The 22,937-nt window shown below is 38.7% G+C and overlaps 1 protein-coding gene across 1 annotated transcript in view; it reads left to right on the top strand.

The window, feature by feature from the left end:
• The window catches only part of LOC124722361 (O-acyltransferase like protein-like), a 277,205-nt gene that overhangs the window by 189,461 nt on the left and 64,807 nt on the right, over nt 1-22,937 (top strand). The window contains exons 6-7 of the mRNA XM_047247536.1: nt 8,283-8,450; nt 11,629-11,722. Coding sequence (XP_047103492.1) covers nt 8,283-8,450; nt 11,629-11,722 — 262 coding nt within the window. The remainder of the gene's footprint in view (nt 1-8,282; nt 8,451-11,628; nt 11,723-22,937) is intronic.

The following is a 22,937-nucleotide window of genomic DNA, read 5'->3' as shown; positions in this document are numbered from 1 at the left end:
TTCATGTGACAAAATTTCAGAGATGCACAGTATCTCCACAAGGCGTCCATTTTCAGCAACACACTTTCCATGTAGCCTTAAGTCCATTGTTGGAATTACTGATTTCTGACAATCTGCATGGTCCTTGACTTTTAGTAACTTTTTCTTAGCAATTGTGAGTAGTTTTTGTAATGTTCAGTTATGGAGGATCTGTGCTTGCTCTTGCCAACAGAGACATTTCCCTTTTCCTTTCACAAGATACTTTAATATTTCTAGTGATTCATGGTTTCTTACATGCCTGTTTAATGTCCTTTCTGATTAGCTTATGCAGAAAACTGTTTTCAAATATTGATATGAATTTGTGAAGGAATAGATTAAATTTTATGTCAGCATATGGTTCATTATAAATTTCACCCATATCATCTCTTGTAAATTTTTTTCAAAACATTTGTTCTAGACTCTCTGTTTACTCTGTCTGCTTTTCACTGAGGATTAGCAATACTATAATCCACTATGGTATCTTATTTATCCTAACTAACTGTACAACATGATTAGAGAGAGCATTTGTTTCTGGGACTCCAGTTATTTTCTTACTATTAAGCTTCATCAAAGAAAACATTGTCAATTAGGATTCTACTATCTTTTTTCACACTTGTTGGAAAGTTAATTACTGAGATCAAATTGTAGAATCCAAATAAGGTTTAGAGGTAATTTTTTCTATCAGAATTGTCTTCGGATTAAGTTTTCAGTTCTCACAAGGGAATGGAAAGCATTGGCAAACACTTTCAGAAGTTTTTGCAGTGTGCATGGCTATAGGAGAAAAACAACCAGCTTGGCCAGTGAGGCAGCAGGCTACACTTAGGGAAAACATTATTAACAACAGGTTTAATAGACATACTATATTTTGAAGTGAAATAGGCATACAACATGCCCACTGTCTTGTTCAGATTCTGCATCTGTCTTATGGCAAATTTTATTGGTGTCTGGTGTTGCATACTCACCACGTTTTGCTACCACATGCCATCAGTGGCCTAAATACCTCTAAATATTTCTGCTTGCACTAAATGTGGTCCCACCACAGTGTCTGTAATTGTTGTACTTCTTTCTAGGCAAAGAAGCCCACAACAATGATCCATTGCAGACAGTTAAAACTGTAGTAAACCCCAACATGGACAATCCAAAAAAATCGTTACTAGGTTTATGAATCCTAGACAAACCAACAGTATTTCAAGTGCAAACATGCATCACATATGAATTTGAACTCTTGGATCACCTTCATTACAACTATTTCCAAAGAAAGTTGTAACATACAGTGCACATATGTTACAGGAAAGGGGAACATTTTAAATTGAAGTTTCTTGTAAGTATGTTTGCTTTTTATGCATTAGTTTATTGAATACAGACAATATTGTTATCCTCGATGCTTTCAATCAATTTGGATTCTCAATTAATAACAAAATCCACCGAGTGTCCACTCAGATTTCGTTCCAAGCAACTGAAAAATTATACACAGAATTCTCAGACCTTTCTCCTCCCAGGTTAGGCTGCACAACGGATGTACAAGCTCAGATTCAATTGAAGCCAAACACAGTTCCCCATTTTTCCCAAGTCTGACCTGTATCCCACATCCTCCACAAGTGGAGGCATAACCTGAGTGCTTACAAGAACAAACTGTCAGTATGCCCATGTTATCTAGCTCATGAGTGGCACCATAGTAACTGTTCAGAAGGCAAACAGCTCTTTTTGACTATGTGGGATTTCAAGGCAGTAAACTCAGAAGTTGTTGTAGACACATTTACAATCTCTCAACCCAGAAAATTATTTTTCAAAATAAAAGTTTTGTACCTTATACCAAGGTCAGTTTCTTTTGACACATATTTACTACTTCCATTACATCCAGAGTCTCAACAGGTTTTTGTTTTAAACAAGCCATTATACCAATATCGAAGGCTCCCAGTTGGGATTTCTGTCACCCTACCGTATTTCAGTGGTTTCTTGAACAGTTGATCCACAGTATTTCTGCATGTTGCAATTACCTTCACAACATAATTTTCATAGGTGTTAATACAGATGAGCATTTGCAGAACCTTCACATGCTGAGCAATACATTGCAGAATGGTGACCTGAAATGGAATCTAAAGCAATGGCACCTTTTTACAATTCTTTGTTAAGTATCTAGGTTTCATATACCCCAGAAAGGGTATCCTTCTCATAGGGCAGCACATAAAAGACATTGACAGTATGTAACTCCTCACATATGACGTGTGTCAATCACAGCATGTAGATGACGACAGAGCTGCAACAGGGATCTGGAACCCAGTAACTCATAACTGATGATGAGGTGAATAGCTTCCCCCGTAGATCTGGATAGGCGCGCAAGGATGATGCACTGGTCAAATGCATATTTGTCCATAGTGGGAGGCAAAGCCACAACATCACATATCAGGTCTGGTTCATCATAGAGGTGACACAGTAAGCAAAGGAATTTAGAGTTGTTGTCAGCAATGCCATGTAACTGCAGGACATGGTTGACCAAGGAAAACCATGCACGTGGATGGTCCTTATGAAGGGGCGGTAGTTCAGGCCAGTGGATAGGGAAGTCCTGGCATAACAATTTGTCGGAAACTACCATTCCCTATCCGTAACTCTGCAGCGTAACTGACTTGGGTGCAGCAGCGGTGTACCAGTTCCCGTCACTGTCAGTGACACGTGGCACGGTAGGCACAGCTGGCTCGATCATGATCGATAAATCAACGAGTCGGGCATTTGACAGAGTAATGCCAACAGGTGTAGAGTTGGACCAGCATAGAAGAGTTGACCATAGTCAACCAATGTGTGAAAAGCAACGGAGTACAGTTTCTGGGCCCCTCCCCTACAGTTGCATCAAAGTTATCGAAATCACCTAACATTTGTGGAACACATATGCCAGATGTGGCAGAAAATGGCATTTGCCATTGGAAACACTCATAAAGCAGGTGCTGGTAGTATGGGGAAGGGGGTGGGGGGGGGGGGGTGCTGGAGCAAAATCTGGAATTCTGGGATAAACATAAAATTTCCTGTCCTGAGCATCTGGCTCGATTTGTAACGCCATTGACCCTGGTGTAAGTTCTCACTAGCACTTGAGAAATTTGTAAACATAGTCACTGGTGACTGAGCACATTGTGTCGGCCATTGTTGAGCACTCAGTACACGTGGAAAGTTCACATTTGATGTAAAATATTTGCATGCAAAGTTTTGTGCACAAAAAATGTTCTGTTGGTATGGAGCACTGCCACATGATGGCTGATTCATGTAGGATAACGAAAAGTTATTGTTCGTACCTAATGCTGGCATGTGTGACTGTGGAAATGTAGAAACACTGTACTGTTGAGTACAGCTAGTCAGTGTGTTCAGAAACTGCATTGGACTATTGTGAACACAAGGCAGATAATTGGAAAATGATGCCAGGGTGTCCGTTGGAAACCCTAGTTGGCTCCTGTGCAATGTAGCAGGCAGCAAGTGGTTCATTGTGTACTGCACAATAGAACGAGAGTTCATTATAGCACTTGCAAATAAATTCTGGGTCACCACTATGGGTTTAGTGTTGTAGGATTGCTGGATCAAATAATGTAATGTAATAAGCATGATTTTATTGGTCCAAAGCACATACACGTACATATACATCCAGTAGATTCCCAGTACACATGTGCTTACCATTTCATGTGGGACCACACTCCACTCCCAAAGAGCTTGGAAAACAAAGATGTTGATACACAACTTGGTCAATAGTCACCACAGGTCTACAGAAATATCCCATGATAATGGCATTGGAGATAGCTGTTGAAAGCTCAACACTGACAAATCTGATGTGGCAAGAATGCTGTGAGGCTTTTATTCAAGATTATCACTTGCTGTGTACTGACAACTATGCCTGAAGTTAGTTCTGTGTATTGGACTTTTACTTTGTGTCAGCTGTTCTTTTTTCATGTGATCAGTAAATATGATGTGCAACATGTCACAACAATGGGTAAAGTATCTTATTAGGATTGAACTTTAAGTATATCATAGGATGTTGTGACTTCTAGCAGCCTATTGTACCGAGAAACAATTTTATGATTATGGACCTTTCTCGTTCATTTCTAGATGGCTATAACTTCTGCACTTTTGCAGTCTCTGGGGACAGTTTTATTATTCAAAAAACCAGCAGTGAGTTATGGTCAAGACAAGCTCATTCAGCTTCAAAGTCCTTATAACTCTCACAGAAACTCTATGAGGTAGCAGGACTTTGTGAAGTGTCATGTATTGAGAAACTCAAATTAATTGATTTCATATAACATATGACACTTTCCGTAAACCTGATAGCATTGTTGCTTATATCTTAAACATTCTCTTTATAGTGGGGCTATGAGTACATTCTTAATATTTTTGCCTCATTTTCCTAGTACCAGTTTCAGCTACTGAGTTTTCAGTAAGTGTCTGGACAATAAATGTTATGACTGGTGACCACTTCTCAAAGTTTTGGAATGATGACCACTGTTTCTCTATATGCTCCCTTCTAGAATTAACATTTTTGTCACCTATTTAGGATATTACTCTGCTGCCCGTGAGTTCATCCATTCAGAATGCTCTTTGCAAGTTGGTAAGTTCTTTATTACCAGGTCTTGTATATCTCTTGATCATAAAATGGATTCTCTGAGTCCTAAGTATTGTTCCAGATGTAAAATTCCAGAGGAACATTTTTTTATGTTACAAAAATGTCACAAGTGCACCATTTCCTCACTAGGGGTCCAAGAAGATCTTTACAGTAGCAATGTCAGAGATGGTGTTAAACTGCCATGTGAAGAACACACATGGCAGAGAGAGAGAGAGCTTCAATGTTTCTTGATTCTTGGGAAAAAAATTTGTGAAGTACTTTGCTGTGAGTGAGTGACAAACCTGTACAATGAAAATCATTGTGACATTTCATTCAAACTATTCATTGTATGTTCAAACTCCTACTGACTAGCAAATCCCTGCTTTGTTTTACAGCTGCTTTTATTGTGTATAGGATATCATCTGCCTTTGTTTGTAAATAGTTTCAGACCAAATTTTAAATCTATTCCCATACTGGACAATGTTCCTCGTGTTCAAAGTATTTACCTCACACATTAAAATGGGCAGTTAGTCTAATGGTTGGTTATTTCCATGGAGAGTAAATATTATTTCTGGAAATGAATAGTACTTGATAAACTTATGGAACCATAGTTGTATAAATCAGGCCACAGTTTCTTTTTAAAAAAACTCATTTTCAGCAGTTCTCTGTTATTCAGTATGAATCTGAATTACTTTCTGATACTCTTGTATGATAGCTATTCCATGTTAGTCACAAATAAGGAATTTCCTTTTTTGTTTGAGCAGATGAAATCAGTGTTAGCTGACATTGCCTGAAAATTTCCATTAAAGAAAAGATTCAGTTCATCTTTAAGATTCCTGTAAAAATAAACATCTCTTTCTCTTCCCTAACAAACAGAAGCTAAATGATGTCAAAGTTAGTGTAAGGAGGGCTATGCGTGAAGTGTTCAGTGAATTCGAAAGAAAAATTCTATGTACCGACTTGACAGAAAATCCTAGGAAGTTCTGGTCTTACGTTAAATCAGTAAGTGGCTCAAAACAGTACATCCAGACACTCTGGGATGATGATGATGGCATTGAAACAGAGGATGACACACGTAAAGCTGAAATACTAAACACCTTTTTCCAAAGCTGTTTCACAGAGTAAGACTGCACTGCAGTTCCTTCTCTAAATCCTCGCACAAATGAAAAAATGGCTGACATCGAAATAAGTGTCCAAGGAATAGAAAAGCAACTGAAATCACTCAACAGAGGAAAGTCCACTGAACGTGATGGGATACCATTTCGATTCTACACAGAGCACGCAAAAGTATTTGCCCCCCTTCTAACAGCCGTGTACCACAAGTCTCTAGAGGAACGGAAGGTTCCAAATGATTGGAAAAGAGCACAGGTAGTCCCAGTCTTCAAGAAGGGTCGTAGATCAGATGCGCAAAACTGTATCTCTGACATCCATCTGTTGTAGAATTTTAGAACATGTGTTTTGCTCGCGTATCATGTCATTTCTGGAAACCCAGAATCTACTCTGTAGGAATTAACATGGATTCCGGAAACAGCGATTGTGTGAGACCCAACTCGCTTTATTTGTTCATGAGACTCAGAAAATATTAGATACAGGCTCCCAGGTAGATGCGATTTTCCTTGACTTCCGGAAGGCGTTCGATACAGTTCTGCACTGTCACCTGATAAACAAAGTAAGAGCCTACTGAATATCAGACCAGCTGTGTGGCTGGATTGAAGAGTTTTTAGCAAACAGAACATGGCATGTTGTTCTCAATGGAGAGACGTCTACAGACGTTTAAGTAACCTCTGGCATGCCACAGGGGAGTGTTATGGGACCATTGCTTTTCACAATATATATTAATGACCTAGTAGATAGTGTCGGAAGTTCCATGCGGCTTTTCGCAGATGATGCTGTAGTATACAGAGGAGTTGCAGCATTATAAAATTGCAGCGAAATGCAGGAAGATCTGCAGCATATAGGCACTTGGTGCATGAAGTGGCAACTGACCCTTAACATAGACAAATGTAATGTATTGCGAATACATAGAAAGAAGGATCCTTTATTGTATGATTATATGATAGCAGAACAAACACTGGTAGCAGTTACTTCTGTAAAATATCTGGGAGTATGCATATAGAAAGATTTGAAGTGGAATGATCATATAAAATTAATTGTTGGTAAGGCGGTTACCAGGTTGAGATTCATTGGGAGAGTCCTTAGAAAATGTAGTCCATCAACAAAGGAGGTGGCTTACAAAACACTCGTTTGACTTATACTTGAGTATTGCTCATCAGTGTGGGATCTGTACCAGGTCGGGTTGACAGAGGAGGTAGAGAAGATCAAAAGAAGAGCAGCGCATTTCGTCACAGGGTTATTTGGTAAGCGTGATAGCGTTACAGAGATGTTTAGCAAACTCAAGTGGCAGACTTTGCAAGAGAGGCATTCTGCATCGCGGTGTAGCTTGCTGTCTAGCTTTCGAGAGGGTGCATTTCTGGATGAGGTATCGAATATATTGCTTCCCCCTACTTATACCTCCCGAGGAGATCATGAATGTAAAATTAGAGAGATTCGAGTGCGGACGGAGGCTTTCTGGCAGTCGTTCTTCCCGCAAACCATACGCAACTGGAACAGGAAAGGGAGGTAATGACAGTGGCATGTAAAGTGCCGTCTGCCACATACCGTTGGGTGGCTTGTGGAGTATAAATGTGGATGTAGATGTAGATGAACAATGTAACAACAAATGCAGTGTAAGTGTTCTCTCTTCTTTCTCCTATCATGAGGGGAAGAAAGGGCTTAAAGACCCAATGATGTCATTAGATACGAATCTTAAACCTATTTTTGAGATGGGTAGGGAAGGAAATTCCCAATATTCTTTTGAAAAGAACCATCCCAGCATCTGCCATAACTGATTTAAGAAAACCATGGAAAACCTAAATCTGGATGGCTGAATGGTAATTTGAACAGTAACATGAAAGGGAGACTAATCCAGTCAAAATGTTCTTGGAATCCATTCAGTCCATGCAGTGTCACATGATCATCATTTTCATATCCTGAAGTCAGCATGGAATTACAGAAGGGAGTAAAAGCTATGCCAAATTTTTGCCTCTAATTGAGAACAGATTCCAGATGTTCGATCATGCATACTTGTTATTCTTTTGCATGTTACTTTGTTAGTGCACGAAAAGAATGTATACAAATGCATTTATGCTTTCAAGTGTAAACAGGTACTTACAGGATCACTTTCTGTGACAGTATGAGTTGCAGCAATGATTAGTTATTTCAGTAAATTAGTGAGGCCAGTTTTTTTTCCAGACACAATCTTCTTAGCATTCCTTTTATGTACTGTTAAACATTTCATGGTTGCAGGAATCAGAGTCAAGTTTTTGAAAGAGGCATAGAAGTAATAATGATTAATGTTATAAGAATGTTTAAATTGGCCTGTAAAATTACAAGTAAATTTTCTAATAGGTTTAGGGAAAGCATTGTACGGTATATGAAACTAATTAATTCAAGCTTCTCAGTACACATCATTCTTTCAACAAGTATATTACCAGCAATAAAAAAATGTGATATATACTGAGACAAGCTCCAATAAATTCTAATCTTTATGAAATTTTCTACTACAGAGAAACTTCAGTGTCATTACATATGCATATATCACAATCCATTTCAGATTTTGACAGTACCACTGTACTCTGTTTTCATGTTTCAGGTGTTATGCAGCGTATTATTCTTTCATTTTCTGTGAGGCTAAATTTTAATATTATCTGTGATCGGTCAGTGGGAAGTGACACAATTCCAACAATTCATGGTCTGAGATCACTGAGCATGATCTGGGTTATTTTAGGACATACCTGTATTGTTGCTTTCAAATACTCAGGTAAGCAGTTTACATTTTTCATTTGACAAAGAAATTATTTCGTGATAGTAGAGTAGTACTCGAATAAGATTATCTGTCATTTCTGGACCAAATGAAAAGAATGCAATCCTGTAAAACAAGTCAGTTCTGTTCTGATAAAAGGTACACATGTTACATTCATTGCTGAAAAATGAAAGCCAGCCATGGTGGTCTAGCGGTTCTAGGTGCCCAGTCCGCAAGCGCGCGACTGCTACGGTCGCAGGTTCGAATCCTGCCTCGGGCATGGATGTGTGTGATGTCCTTAGGTTAGTTAGGTTTAAGTAGTTCTAAGTTCTAGGGGACTGATGACCACAGATGTTAAGTCCCATAGTACTCAGAGCCATTTGAACCAAAAATGAAAATTTGTTTATCATCCTAGACCATCTTATTTTTCTTATAAAATTAGAATGTCATCATTGTCTACCATTATAACTAATTGAAAATGAATTCCTGAATAAAACAAACTAATAAAAAAGAAATAAAGGCAGTATAAAATCAAAATATATTTGCTCATAGAAGGATGGGGAAGTTGTGAATGCCAAGTCATGTATTAATATTCCTTCATTAAAAATGATCATGAATACCATCAGTAAAACATGGTCAATAGTCTTCCTTATTTATTATAATGTAGCCAAAGTGAAAGTTGAAAGGCAATGTCAAAGTACTGATACCGTCTTTCAGCATTAAAAGCACTTGTTTTGTGATAAACTCCTTTGTAAGGAGAATCTGTAGTGTTAGTAGTAGTTTCTTCATAAAAACTTAAGCAAAAACTCCATATGTTCTGTTTTTCGTTTTGGTATGCCTTGTCAAGATAGCTAAGGTTGAAACAACTTTTCTGTACTGTGAACACTATTCAAGCAACTTGTATGACTATTTGGATGCCAATTAACTACAAACATTCACCTGAAATAATTTGTGTTCTTTGGTTGCTCGCAAGTGAGAATCAACCAATTATATGGATGGCACACCATTACAAACTGGCTCCATGCTGACTGGTTGCTGTTATATTCAATTTTACCATTACATAACAATACTGAAAGCAACTTGCAACTTACCTGACTTTAAGGTAGTTGTCTGTACCAGTCCAGTCTCATTTCAGAATATTGGCTGCTCGTAACAGCAGAAAGTACAACTGAAAGATGATGATTAAGAGCTCTCTGACAAGTGCAATTCTTCATAAGGTTAAAGGCTTCACACGGACACTAAAAAATATGCATCACAGCAATGGACAACAGCAAAACTGGATGGACAAAACAAGAAATGTCAAGATTTCGTGTGTTCTTGAGTATCTGGTCATTACATAAGAGCACTCAAGTAGCTCCAGAAAAATGTAAACAGTATTCAGTCTTTGAATTTTTTTAGAACTCATCTCCTGTATGTTACAGTAGTGATTTTAATATGTAAAGCCCTCTTTTCAGTAAAATTACACAGGATGAGAAAATGTAACCGTTTAAAATTTGCTGAGCTTTTTTGTCTTTGAATATGATTGTTTATCTAACACTTAAGGAGACCAAGTTAGAGATCACAATTTCAGTGTGTCTTGCAGCTTTTTGAAATGTACAAAAATATAATACACAGTCTTGGTAGAGAAATGATTTCAGTGATATGTAATTGATATGTGATAATACTTATCCTCATGGTTTCAGAAAGACAGCCATCTCCCATTCAAAACAGATATTTAAAAACAAAAATGGATGTTTACTACACTGTGTATACCCTGTAACTCTGTAATTCAAGTTACTTCCACAAAGTGCGTTTTGTATGCTGTTTAATAGTTATGTACATCCCATTATTAAATACTTGTGCATCACTGTGTATTAATCCACCTTTCTTTACCCAAAAAGAAAGATTGCTTGCCATAATAAAATGTTTACATATTGTGAAGATTGCTACTTCTTTAGTTACAAAGCACAAAACTCATGAAAATTATAACATAAGGAAATGTGTTATTCTGTGCACAATACAGAAAAATGTGACAGTTAATCAAATGCATTACAGGAAATGCTGAATGTGTAGCAACCTAGTGGGGGAAGCTGAAACACAGGTACTTTCTAACCTCTCTACACTTCAAACATTATTCCTATTTTCATTGTTCTTGATTACACATCAGTATCCATTCAGTTCTCAAAACGACATATGATATTTTTGATAATGTTTAATTCTTATAAACACATTATCTGATGTGACTGTAGCTGGTCATAGGTACTTGAATGGCATAGTTTTCCATTTAAAGGTGCACATTTTTCATAGCCTTTTGGTTCAATCTGAACAAAAATATTGTTATCTCTGCTGAAGAGCTTAATGTTCTACCAGTTGATAATTTTCATGAGTACAGATCCTTGAAAACCACACAGTACTTAACATACTCTTTCTTCTAAACTCTTAACCTAGTGATGAATGCTTGCATCTGATGTGTGTGCAGCATTTGGTTATTTGACCATATCAGTCTTTCCCATTTTCATTCTGGTGGGATGCAGCAAGATAGATGGCATGATTTTCACACACTCTCCTTATGTTGTCAGTTTCTTAGTCAGCACTGTCCTTAATAACTCTCCTCACATTTCAAATACCTATCATCATTCCGTACCAGATCAAATACATCCAACATGTTGCAACATGTTGGCTTTACCTTTGTGAATCACTAAATCCTTCTCCATCTCCTTCTGCATTTCACTCATATGACTGTGGAACAAGTTACCCTATAATCTGCACTTTGTCCAAATTCACTTTGCATTGGAGAGGAGATTAAAACTTCATCTTTTATCCTTGGTGTAGTGATCTGCTAATCTTGTCCTGTTATGTCTTGCTCTTCATGTAACCATTCAACTTTTTCTCCTTTTTCCTCTGTGCTGTTGTCATACATTTCTGTTAGATATCACTACTCACATTTGACAGGAACCTAATTAGGAAATTGCTTAATGCCAGTAAGACACATTTTGTAAATTCCACATGTTCATTACAATATGTATTGTCATTATCATTATCATTATTATTATTATTATTATTATTATTATTATTATATGTTGTTCACATACCATATAAATTGTAACATTTACTCACTGAGGAAGACTCATTAGATGTAATAGAGATCCTGTAGGCCCTAATTTTGCCAGGCAAAATAAATACATAAATAAATAAATGTATTTGCTTCTTTTATTAGATAACATGGCATATCGTGGAGTTGTGGAGAGAGAGGTATTCTTCCAAGGCATTAACAATGCAGCTTTCTCTGTTGATACATTTTTCTTCATAAGGTAAGGTTTTTTTTCATTTAATCACAGCAATTAATATAAGAGAGTATTCTTCTACCATACATATTGACAGAAAAATTTCACTGATATATCATAATGGTTTGGTTGCCTAATATCATGGAAAACCTCATCTGGTCTTCCAAAGCAATGCAATTCAACATGTCATCATTTCAATTACTAGAGATGTGGCATCTAGGAAAGTTCTGAGATAAACTACTTCAGTAGCTGTTACTGGAAGATGAAAGATCTCAGACTTGAAGAGATGTTTCTACTTCAATGTATAAATACTCATTTAAGTTTAAATCAGATGAATGTGACCCTCGAGCCAAGTATAAACAATCCTTCCCTTATGAAAGATGCATTTTTCTACTGGAATATCAGATTTTTAAGTGTGTTCAAATTGTTTGAAAATTTAAATATGGAATCAATAATGGCTACCATCAACATCCCTTTGTAGTGATAACAGTTCATGGATGGAAAAAGTACTTCTTTCACCTATACAGCCAACAACACACTACAGGTGCACAGTGCTTCCTTAGAAACCAATATATGATGCTGTATGTCATCTGTGCAATATACAAATCAGACCACTAGCTTCCAGCAGGCTTTTTCCTGACTCATACAATGAATTCACATTTGTACAGTTCTCTTACTGTCAAATTAGTATGGTGTCGGACCGATCTGGTTAGCCTTCTGTCATTCCAAAAGTATGCCTCCTATGTTTATTCATGGAAACCACAGGAGATACATAAATCACAACAGCACAGCTAAATAGAGATATATTTCAGCTACAGACTGTCATTTTTCCACATAGTCACCACCATTCATTATGCCCTTTTGCCAATGATGAAACAGAGCCTGCACACTGTCCTTGTAAAAATCAGAAGCTGCTGAGGCTAAACACTTCCTCACAGCTTTGAGAAGAGCACATTAGTCTTGAAAATGTTCACCATGTAGTCCATCTTTCATCTTGGTAAGAGATGGAAATCTGATGGCACTAAATTGGGACTGTACGGTGGATGTGGTAAGACAGTCCAGCCAGATATTGCAATGAGTTGCGTGGTCACAAAACTTGTGTGGGGGCTGGCATTACCATGTTGCCAGTGAAAGGTGGTCTTCTTCTCTGGCCTTACACTGGAAATCTGGGCTTTCAGCTTAGTCAGTGTTGTCTTGTAGCAAGCTGTACTGACAGTTTCTCCAGGCTCCAGGACAACCAAAAGAACCACGCCCTGGGTATCCCAGAAGACTGTGCACACCACTTTCCCTGCAGTTGGCTGTGTCTTGAATTTCTTCTTTGACAGAGAATTTGCATGTCACCATTCTGTGGTCTGTCTTTTGATTCCAGGTCATAGTGGTGGCATGATGTCTCAGCTCTGGTGATGATGCTATTCAGAAAATTGTCACCTTCAGCTTCATATTGGCCCGGCAGGCCTCAACAAAATTCCATTCAATGAGATTTTTGTTCTCCTGTAAGCATCTGTGGGACCCATTTTGCACAGATGTTTGGATTACCAAGATGTTCCAACATTTTTTCCAAGGCATTACAGCTGACATTTATCTTTTCACACAGTTCTCTGGTCATTATCCAGCAATCAGCATGGATGAGTTTGTGAAGACACTCTTGACTACAAGAGATGACAGCTCTGCAGGTTCGAACAGGTCATGGCTTGTCATGCACACCCTTTTCACCATCTCAAATATGTTTTAACCATCACCTCACATTGCTCATGTCTATTGTATTATCTCCATACACCTTTGGCAAGCATTGATGGATTTCAATCAGTGCAATTTATTCAGCAGTGAGAAATTCAGTCACACATTGCTGTTTAATACACATGACCATATCAGACTCCATTTTGGAACACTCCTCTGCTGGCACCATCTACCGCAGAACAACAGAACCACCTACAAATGAAAGAGGAAGCATTAGCACTACACCAACAATATTTGGTGTGGACATCCAAAGTCGCCACAAAATTACTTTCGGAATGACCCTCGTACATTTTTGTAATTAGGTATAAGTAGAACACAACCAGTAGACTGAACACAACTTTATTCCATGGAATCACTAACATCTTGAACACAGTATTTAAATAACATTCAGCAAGAACCAATTATGTACACAAGGAGCTTAGCAATACACATACAGAAGTGAGGGTGAACGTATCTTGATTAGCCTTAAATAGACTGGGGCCCTTGGTGGGATCTCTCTCTCTCTCTCTCTCTCTCTCTCTCTCTCTCTCTCTCTCTCTCTCTCTCATACACACACACACACACACACACACACACACACACACACACACACACACACACTCACACACTCAAGTCTGAGGCACCCTCTGTAGATGACACAGCACTGCCACACATAAGGTTGTTTGGAAGTACGCGTATGCATTGCTGCATTCCTCCTCTCTTAGGGAGCTCACAGATTCTTGAGATGTCCATGCTGTCCTCCTCATCTGCTGAGCTCTGGCTAAGGGGGTGTGTGTGGAATGGGAATATATAGTCTTAAGTGATTTGGGCATGGTCACATTCTGCGCACACCTCCCCATGTCAAACAATACAGCAACACCGGTGATACCAGGGCTGTTTCTGTGTTGACCTCGGGCATCGGCTCTGATGACAGTGCTCATGGTGGTGATGACACTGGTATCAGGAATGGGTGACAGAATCCCTGATAATGGTGTTAGAAACAATAGAGGAATTGCTGGTTCGGCAGCTAAGGACAGATGCCCCCACCCATGCGAGAGTGGGGAACTGGCAGCAGCAAGTGATGTGACGCCCATTGTGGACAGGCTCGAAGGCAGTGTTGTGATATCAGAGGGTGCCCAGCCATCCATATGAAGACAAAGTTGATCATGGTGCCTTGAGCAGAGGCTGTCCTCTGTTTGGAAGTAGCAGAGACATCGCCCCTGGCATCTGGTGATGACAGCAGGAATCCATTTAGGGTGATGTCCAAAACTGCAAGCCCAGGCAGCCACACCCAGTCAGAAGAGGCACAGCAGCTGCACAGGTTGATGTCAAGGTGGAGGACAAAGGAGGTGGAGCAGTGATCTCAGCTGACGGCCATGGAGTAGCTCTTCTCACCAAACAGCATGAAACGGTATGAGAAGAGAAACTGATTTAAGGCAACATCAGATGGAGAGTTAGCAACACACTTTTATGTATGAGTTTGAATGTTTGCACCTCACTGCTAGATTGTGGATGGAACAGTGGGGCAAGGATGTGCCGGATACCATGGCAAATTCAAAGTGTTGCAAACCCTTGCAATGAAAACTGTGGACCATTATCAGACACTAACATCATGGTCAAGCCTTTGAGTGAAAAAAAATGGACAAAGCTCTATGGTGGCAGTTGTGGGTGTGGAAACACAGTGAATGACATATGGAAAATGAGAATAGGTATCAATGACCAACAGCCAATAAGTATTGAAACAGGGGCCAACAAAATCCACATGTATACCATCCCATGCAAGTGAAACCATTGGCCAAGGAGACAATGGTGCTCAGGGAGCTGTTTGGTGCATCACATACTGTGGATAGGAGGTAACCAGGCAGGTACCGGTAATGTCATTGTCCAAGCTGGGCAAAACATGTGTTGAGGGGCCAACACTTTTGTGCATGAGACACCTCAATGATTTGGATGTAATAAACAGAGAACATCCAAGTGAGGCACTGAGGGGATCACTACCTGAGGGGCTGCATGATCTTCGTCTAAAATCAGGTCACCGTCCACAACAGAGAACCAATGTCAAAAATGTAATAATTATGGAGAGGTCAGACACATGAGAAGGTGGTGAATCTGGCCAACCATGTTGTATGAATGTTATGGCCTTCTGCAAGATGGTATCTGAAGCTACAGCCTTCACAATCCACATGCTAGTTACAGGAAAACCATCAACCATCTTCTGTGTGGTGATACAATGTGGAAACAAAGCGATTTCTATTGATCAAATCCTGCATCCAAATGAGCTGGCGGGTGGGACAAGCATTGGCATTTATGTCTTGGTTTGTAGGACAGAAATGAATCTTATAGGAATCATGCAAAAGGAAAAGATCCCAATAAGGATCAGTGATTAGGTGGAATTTGATACCATAGAGAAAAACATGGACTTTTTCACAGCATATACAATGGCCAAAGCTTCTTTCTCTATCTGAGAGTACCTAGTCTGTGCAGGAGTCAGTGTTTTTCAGGCATAAGCAATAGCCTGCTTGAAGTCATGATTTCTATGAACCAGTACCGCCCCCAATTCATACTGTGAAGCGTCTGTCACAAGGACCAAGAGGAGGCCTGCATAGTATGTCAGCAAGCAGGACACAGGATACAACATGGTCTTAAGGGTGGAAAACATGGTTTTACAAGTCAGCAACTACCAAAACTGGGTCCATTTGCACAGCAATGCATATAACAGCTGCCCGATTGTCACTGCCCCACACAAAAATTTATGGTAGTAGGCGACTTTGCCTAGAAAAACCTGAAATTCTTTGACTGACATAGCATGTGGATGTGATACAATAGCAGAAACATGTTGACACAAGGGTTTGAGACCCTCATGAAAAACTTCAAACCCAAGACAAATGATAGAAGGCTGAAACAATTGGTATTTTTCTAAATTACTTTTCAACCAAGCTGCTTGGAGGACAGAAAAAAGAATACAGAGATTTTGCAAATGTTCTGCAGTGGAGGCACCGGAAACTAAAATGCCATACAAATAGTTTGCACAACCTGGCATGGACACTATTGCTGGCAACTCCAAAAGTATTGGTACAGTCCAAAAGTGGTATTGACAAAAGACATATGTTGAGACTGTATCTACAGGGTGTTGTAAATAGGCATCTGGCAAGTCAATTTTTGAGAAATATTGTCCACCTGACAACTTAGCAAAGATTTCGTTCAGGCGTGATATCGGGTGTGTATCCACTACAGACTGCATTCACAGGAACTTTAAAATTGCCACATAGCCATAACTGGCCCAACAGTTTCTTTACTATTACTAAGGGGGTAGACCACTCACTTGATACAATAGGCTGAGCATCACCAGATTCTGTGAGGTGATCTAATTCATCTTTGACTTGTTCACTGACTGCCACTTTAATGGGACAGACCCAGACAAAACGAGGGCATGAAGTAGGTTTCATGAAAATTATTGGCACACCTCAATCGAGGAGAGAACAAAGAGGAAAACTCAGAATGTACTGCATCTACCTGTATACTTGTTCAGACACTAAATTCAATTCATCTGAAATGGTAAAACCAAACAACTTAAAAGCATCTAATCCAGAAAGATTCTCCATACATGTGTTATCTCCAAGAAGAAGTGAGAGTGACTAGACTGCTGACTTGTAGGTCACTGTGGCAGAGAATGGGCTGAGAATAGGAATACTCTGTTTATCGTAATTTACTAACTTTGTGGTACAGGGAGAAGTGGAGGGGAGCCCTAGTCCATATAAGTTTGTGAGTTTAACAAGGTTACCACAACTGCTGTATCCATTTGCATGTGCAGAACTTTACGAAAAACCATAACATTGATGAAAAGCTTGTTTGACGTAACAGTAACAGCCAGTACAATGTTTATGTCCATGTACACATCAGGATCATTGTGCTGAATTTTTGCAAGTATGACAGGTAGCCCAGCATTTTGGGGAGCCTGGGTGCTCATGGTTAATGAAACAATATGGGCAGGACAGAGCATGGAATGCATACATTGCTGTTTACTGGCCTGTTTACTTTTCTGGTGTTGCTGCTGCTGGGAGTGAGGCCGGCCACCTAGGCATGGTGACCGTGTGCAGACCACAACATTCATGTCTTCCTCCTGTGAACTATCTGAAGCCTGGAGTGGAGGAGAGGGTTGGATTGCCGATACCTCACACCATGCTCGTTACCTGCAGTTCTTGACATCTCGAACAACTGTGCAATAGCTAAAACCTCAGAGACAGATGGATTTTCACACTGGAGGGCACACTCTCACACCTCACGATCTGGAGTTAAATGAATGATAGCATCTCTCACCATCTTATCAGCATATGGCTCGTTATGCACATTGAACACAAAATTCCAATGGAGACTTAACTCATGGAGTTCAGCCGCCCACGCTCAATAGGATTGATGTTGTTGCTTCTTACAGCGGTAAAACTCACCCTAGGATGCAGTAACATGGGTGCTCTTACCATAGTATTTTGAAAGAAGTTCACACATTTGGTCAAACAGTAAAGAAGATAGATACTGTAAAGTAGCAAGTTGACACAGGACTTGATACATTCAAGGCAGTATCCATGAAAGCAATAAGGCATGACACAAAATAGTATCATTAATACCAAAAGCTTGAAAGTGTTGTTGCAGAAATTTCTTGAATGTGTCCCACTTCTCAGTGGACTCATTGTACATAGGAAAGGGTGCTGGATAAACCATGGAAGCCAAAGAGGGCAAAATAGCAGGTGACACAGACTGAGGAGCATGCCGACTAGACAAAACAGAAGCCAATGATTGAAGTACCTGAGTTTGATTGTCCAGCACCTGTGAGTGGTGGGTGCAATGCTGTGGTGAACGAGTCATGCTGTTCAACCAGCTGATGTAAAATGTCCTTTGTAACACCATCAGCCATTGTGAGAATAAATGGAGGACCAGCCAGAGTAGAAATTTGCTCAGAGAACGGGACCACCCTCATCTCCATTCATATTGTAATTAGGTATAAGTACAACATGACCAGTTGACTGAACATAACTGTACTCCACAGATGCATTAATCACTTGAACTCAGTAATTAAGTAACATTCAGCAGGAACCAATTATGTACACAAAGAGCTGTAGCAATAGACATAGAAAACTGAGGGTGAGTGTAGTTTGGCTAGCCTTAAATAGACTGGGGCCTGTGGTGGGTTGTGGCAGTGATCTGTCACACAAAATTCAGAAATTTTTCTTTGGGATAGAAGGAAGGAGTCATCAAGAAGATATGATTTTAGTGTGTGTCTAAATTTATCTTAATTATCTATTACATTCTTCACATCATTTGGTGGTTAAAGATTTGTAAGTCTGAATATATCAGTCCTGTTGATACTACAGTAAAAGTTAAATGATGGATAGTGTAAATTTCGCACTGTAGTCTTACATTGTGAATATTATGTCGTTTTCTATGATACATTCTTGTCAACAAACTTCAAAAAGAAACAAACGTACTGAAAAGCTATAGTCAGTTTACCTGTGGGTAAAGAGTTTCTAGAGTAGACATTCATTCACTCATTCATTAGTACATCATGTTCCATAAATTCCTTTATGAAGATCCTTTGAGGCTCAGACAAATTATACATCAATTGGTAGAAGCTGTTACTGCAGGCCTACTTCCCTAAAGGATACTATAATCAGTTACAACTAATGCTAATCTACTTACATCAATAATTCTGAGTATTAGTCCTAGATTTTTTTATACATACACAGTAGGCAGCTATCCTAAGAGCTTTTGGGCATTTTTCCTCAGTGCTTGTACAGCTACATACAATTTTGTTTCTGTAATATGTAGACGGAATCAGCTGAAAGAAATACTGCTCATCACATGTTTTGTGCAGTCCCCTACCTGAACAGAAAACTTTAACATGTTTCTTGGAAAAACAAAATAATTTTTAAAGTGGAGCAGTTTCAGACTTGTGTAATGTGATACTTGATTGACAATATGCGTTGATAGGTACAGCAAAACATGACAAAAAACAGTGTACCAGTGGCAAATGAGTACTACTGCTGCATGGCAGCAGCAGACTAAGATTACAATATGGACCAAGAGGAAAAGGGCAGAGTTGTACACGGAAGACATGGCCAACAAATATTTTACAGATCTTTCAATATTCATTGTTGCTAATGGCTGCATTCAAGACTGATCAACACTACACCTTGTAGCCACAGTACCGATACAGCCTACTACAGTATAACGTACAAGAGATTTTTGCAGAATGGCCTGGTGTTATAACTTACATCCCTCAGAAGATAGTATCTACCACAGTTTACTGTTATTTGGGCTTAAAAGAATATCTTAAGTAGTGTAAAAAATACTCTTGGCTTAATTACAAGAGGGGAGAGTGTCCTACTTGGAAGATAGTGAATGTAGGAATAGGTTATGCTTGCTGGTCAGTCTAGAGATTGATTTTAGAATCACATGAAGCAACACATACTAGAAACTGCCATGTGTAATTTCCAGTATTTTGTCTTGTTTTTGTTACTGTCAGACATGAGGTTGTGTTCCTGCACCATTTTTAAATATTGCAAGTTCCACAGATTTAAGTGCTATGCAATAATTAAAGCTGTTTGGAGGATATTGCTACTTATTCAATTACAGAGTTTTATAGCGAGTAAAATTCCGTATATTTGTAATAGTGGCTACATAACATGTGGACAGTTACACCATACTTCACTGATCATACACCATCTTTTACCTTGAAACAGAAATAAGTCTTATACAATGGAATACATGATATTTGCAAATGAACTGAGTTTCAAAAATGTTTTAACAGTTTTCCCTATCTTGAAAATGGGAATCTCTTTTAGTTTCCAGTAGCATATTACTTGTTATTAATCTGATTTCACTTACTGATTATCAGTGTTTAATAGAGTATTACTACGTAACACATAGACTGTTAAATGCAATATTGCCAAAAATTTTTGAATTCTAACACTTTTTAAATTTGAAATTAATATTAGTAGACTGGCAATGGCAAGGAAAGAAGAGAAATTTGTTAACATCAAATATAGATTTAAGCATCAGGAAGTCATTTCTGAAAGTATTTGTATGGAGTGTAGCCATATATGGAAGTGAAACATGGATGATAAATAGTTTGCACAAGAAGAGAATAGAAGCTTTTGAAATGTGGTTCTACAGAAGAATGCTGAAGATTAGATGGGTATATCACATAACTAATGAGGAGGTATTGAATAGGATTGGTGAGAAGAGAAGTATGTGGCACAACTTGACTAGAAGAAGGGATCGGTTGGTAGGACATGTTCTGAGGCATCAAGGGATCACCAATTTAGTATTGGAGGGCAGCGCGAAGGGTAAATATCATAGAGGGAGACCAAGAGATGAATACACTAAGCTGATTCAAAAGGATGTAGGTTGCAGTAGGTACTGGGAGATGAAGAAGCTTGCACAGGATAGAGTAGCATGGAGAGCTGCATCAAACCAGTCTCAGGACTGAAGACCACAACAACAACAAACATTAGTTCCTAGGTACATCACCATGTTGTACCTTGGAACCCTTTTTCACTTTTGGAAAAATTTTACCTTTACAGAGTAAGTTCAGGAAAAGTCTGGAGGACTCATAAAGTGAACGCTACCATTTTGAAATGGAATTAAAAAATATTTGAACTTCTGTTACAGGTCTGAAAAGTTTTCCAAGGTACAACACTCTCCCCTGCTTATTGAGTGACCAGTCAATACTTTTACAATGCAATTTCTGACAAACTAAACAGTTAACAAATTACATAGATGTTATCAAAATAACTTTCTGTAAATAATTTATATGCTAGAATCAACCATGAACTTATTTTCATACATTTTTTTCTGGTGGAAGACAGTTTCTCATTTTATTATTGGATGTTTTTCTGTGGGTACACCACCCATTAACAATACACATAATATCATAAATAATCTTAAATTCTGGTCTAATTAAAGTACACAACAAATACTAAGTCACAAAAATGGCATAAATGGAAACAGCCATTAATTTCGGCATCATCTTTCTCTATCTGCTTGACTTAGTTCCTTACCTTAAGTATTCAAAGAATGACACTTTCCATTCTAGATTGTATGCTAGCTGCTGTATGCTCTAGGTAATAATGTCATAGTGTTCAGTGGCTGAGAAACAAAGAAAGTGAATTTGAAATTCTTGCCAGTGAAAACAACATACTGTCAGCCATGCACTTGTTGTACATCAATGAGCACAAGATAAAGGAATCTGAGGTGATGTGTTCTCATATTCGTAATTTTACATTAGTTCATCTCTATTACAGGCAATATTTCAAAACTAGAGGAACTTGCGTACACCTAGGAAATGATGTTAGAGGTAATCCCCTTCTTACCTGTGAAAGATATGATACAGACAAAGATATATAGTTAGTGGGGACAATGCATACAGACTTAAATACATATATAATATCAGCATACAGAATGATTCCCATAAATGTTTAAAAACTTCCAAAGTGCCCTAAATGATGCTGAGATAAGTAATGTAATATGAGACACATGGGGCTGCAAGTGTCAGGAAATACTCCCAAAGTGGATGACTAATGGTGAACATGTGACATCACCTTGCCACATGTGCAGTGGTTTGGCTTGTTGATCCTGCTCTCACCAGTAAGGGGCAATGCTACACATTGCTTACTTGAATTCAAGCAAATTTTGCAACTTTTGAACAATTTATTTACTGGTAACAATGCAATTCAGAAGCTTATACTCATTCACCTAAGGAATGCCGGAGGCTTTTGTTGCGTTGTACTTTGCAAGAAACCAGTGCAGACTGTCTGACCAATAAATAAAATAATAAATCTTATCTCAATGTAAACTCATAATAGTCTAACACAATGAAGAAAATATTGCCTGCCAGACACAGGACTCGAACTCTTAGCCCCGTGTACTAAAGTTTTGCATGAAGGCCCAGAGCAACACCAAAGTCAATATTTGGTTGGCGTTGGTGGGATGATTAGGTGTGACAAACTAATAGGCTCAACCACTGCACTTGTGGTGAAGCATGTCATCTGGTGACATCACATCTTCAACATATGTCATCCACTTTTGGCGTATTTCCCAACATTTGCAGCCCCATTTGTCTTATTTTAAATAACTTGTCTCAACATCATCTATGTAGCTTTGGAGGTTTTTAAACATTACTAAGACTCACCCTGTGTAGACCACTTTAATAGCTACCATGACTGCTTGTCTTCCTTGTTAAGAAATTATGCCAGAATAGCTGTAGAAGTGTAATTATATGTGGTGATTTTATTGTTGATTTTTCTTGTAGGATCTGACAAAGTTGCAGCTGATCAATTTAATGATCTCTTTTAACATACATACAAAAATTATGACACCAGCTATGATAATTAGCTGACTTGATCAGGCATCAACTGATCTTAGCTGTAATGTAGAAATAATATTTGTGAATTTCTCAGATCACAGCGCACTCTCTACCCATGCTAGTTTACATCAGCTACTGCTAAGAGAAAAGCTAATTACAGGATGTAGG

This window comes from Schistocerca piceifrons, chromosome X, assembly GCF_021461385.2.
Source record: "Schistocerca piceifrons isolate TAMUIC-IGC-003096 chromosome X, iqSchPice1.1, whole genome shotgun sequence".
In the NCBI taxonomy this organism is placed as follows: Eukaryota; Metazoa; Arthropoda; class Insecta; order Orthoptera; family Acrididae; genus Schistocerca; species Schistocerca piceifrons.
The sequence above is the reverse complement of the archived record's forward strand: the minus strand, read 5'-3'. Positions and strand labels throughout refer to the sequence as shown.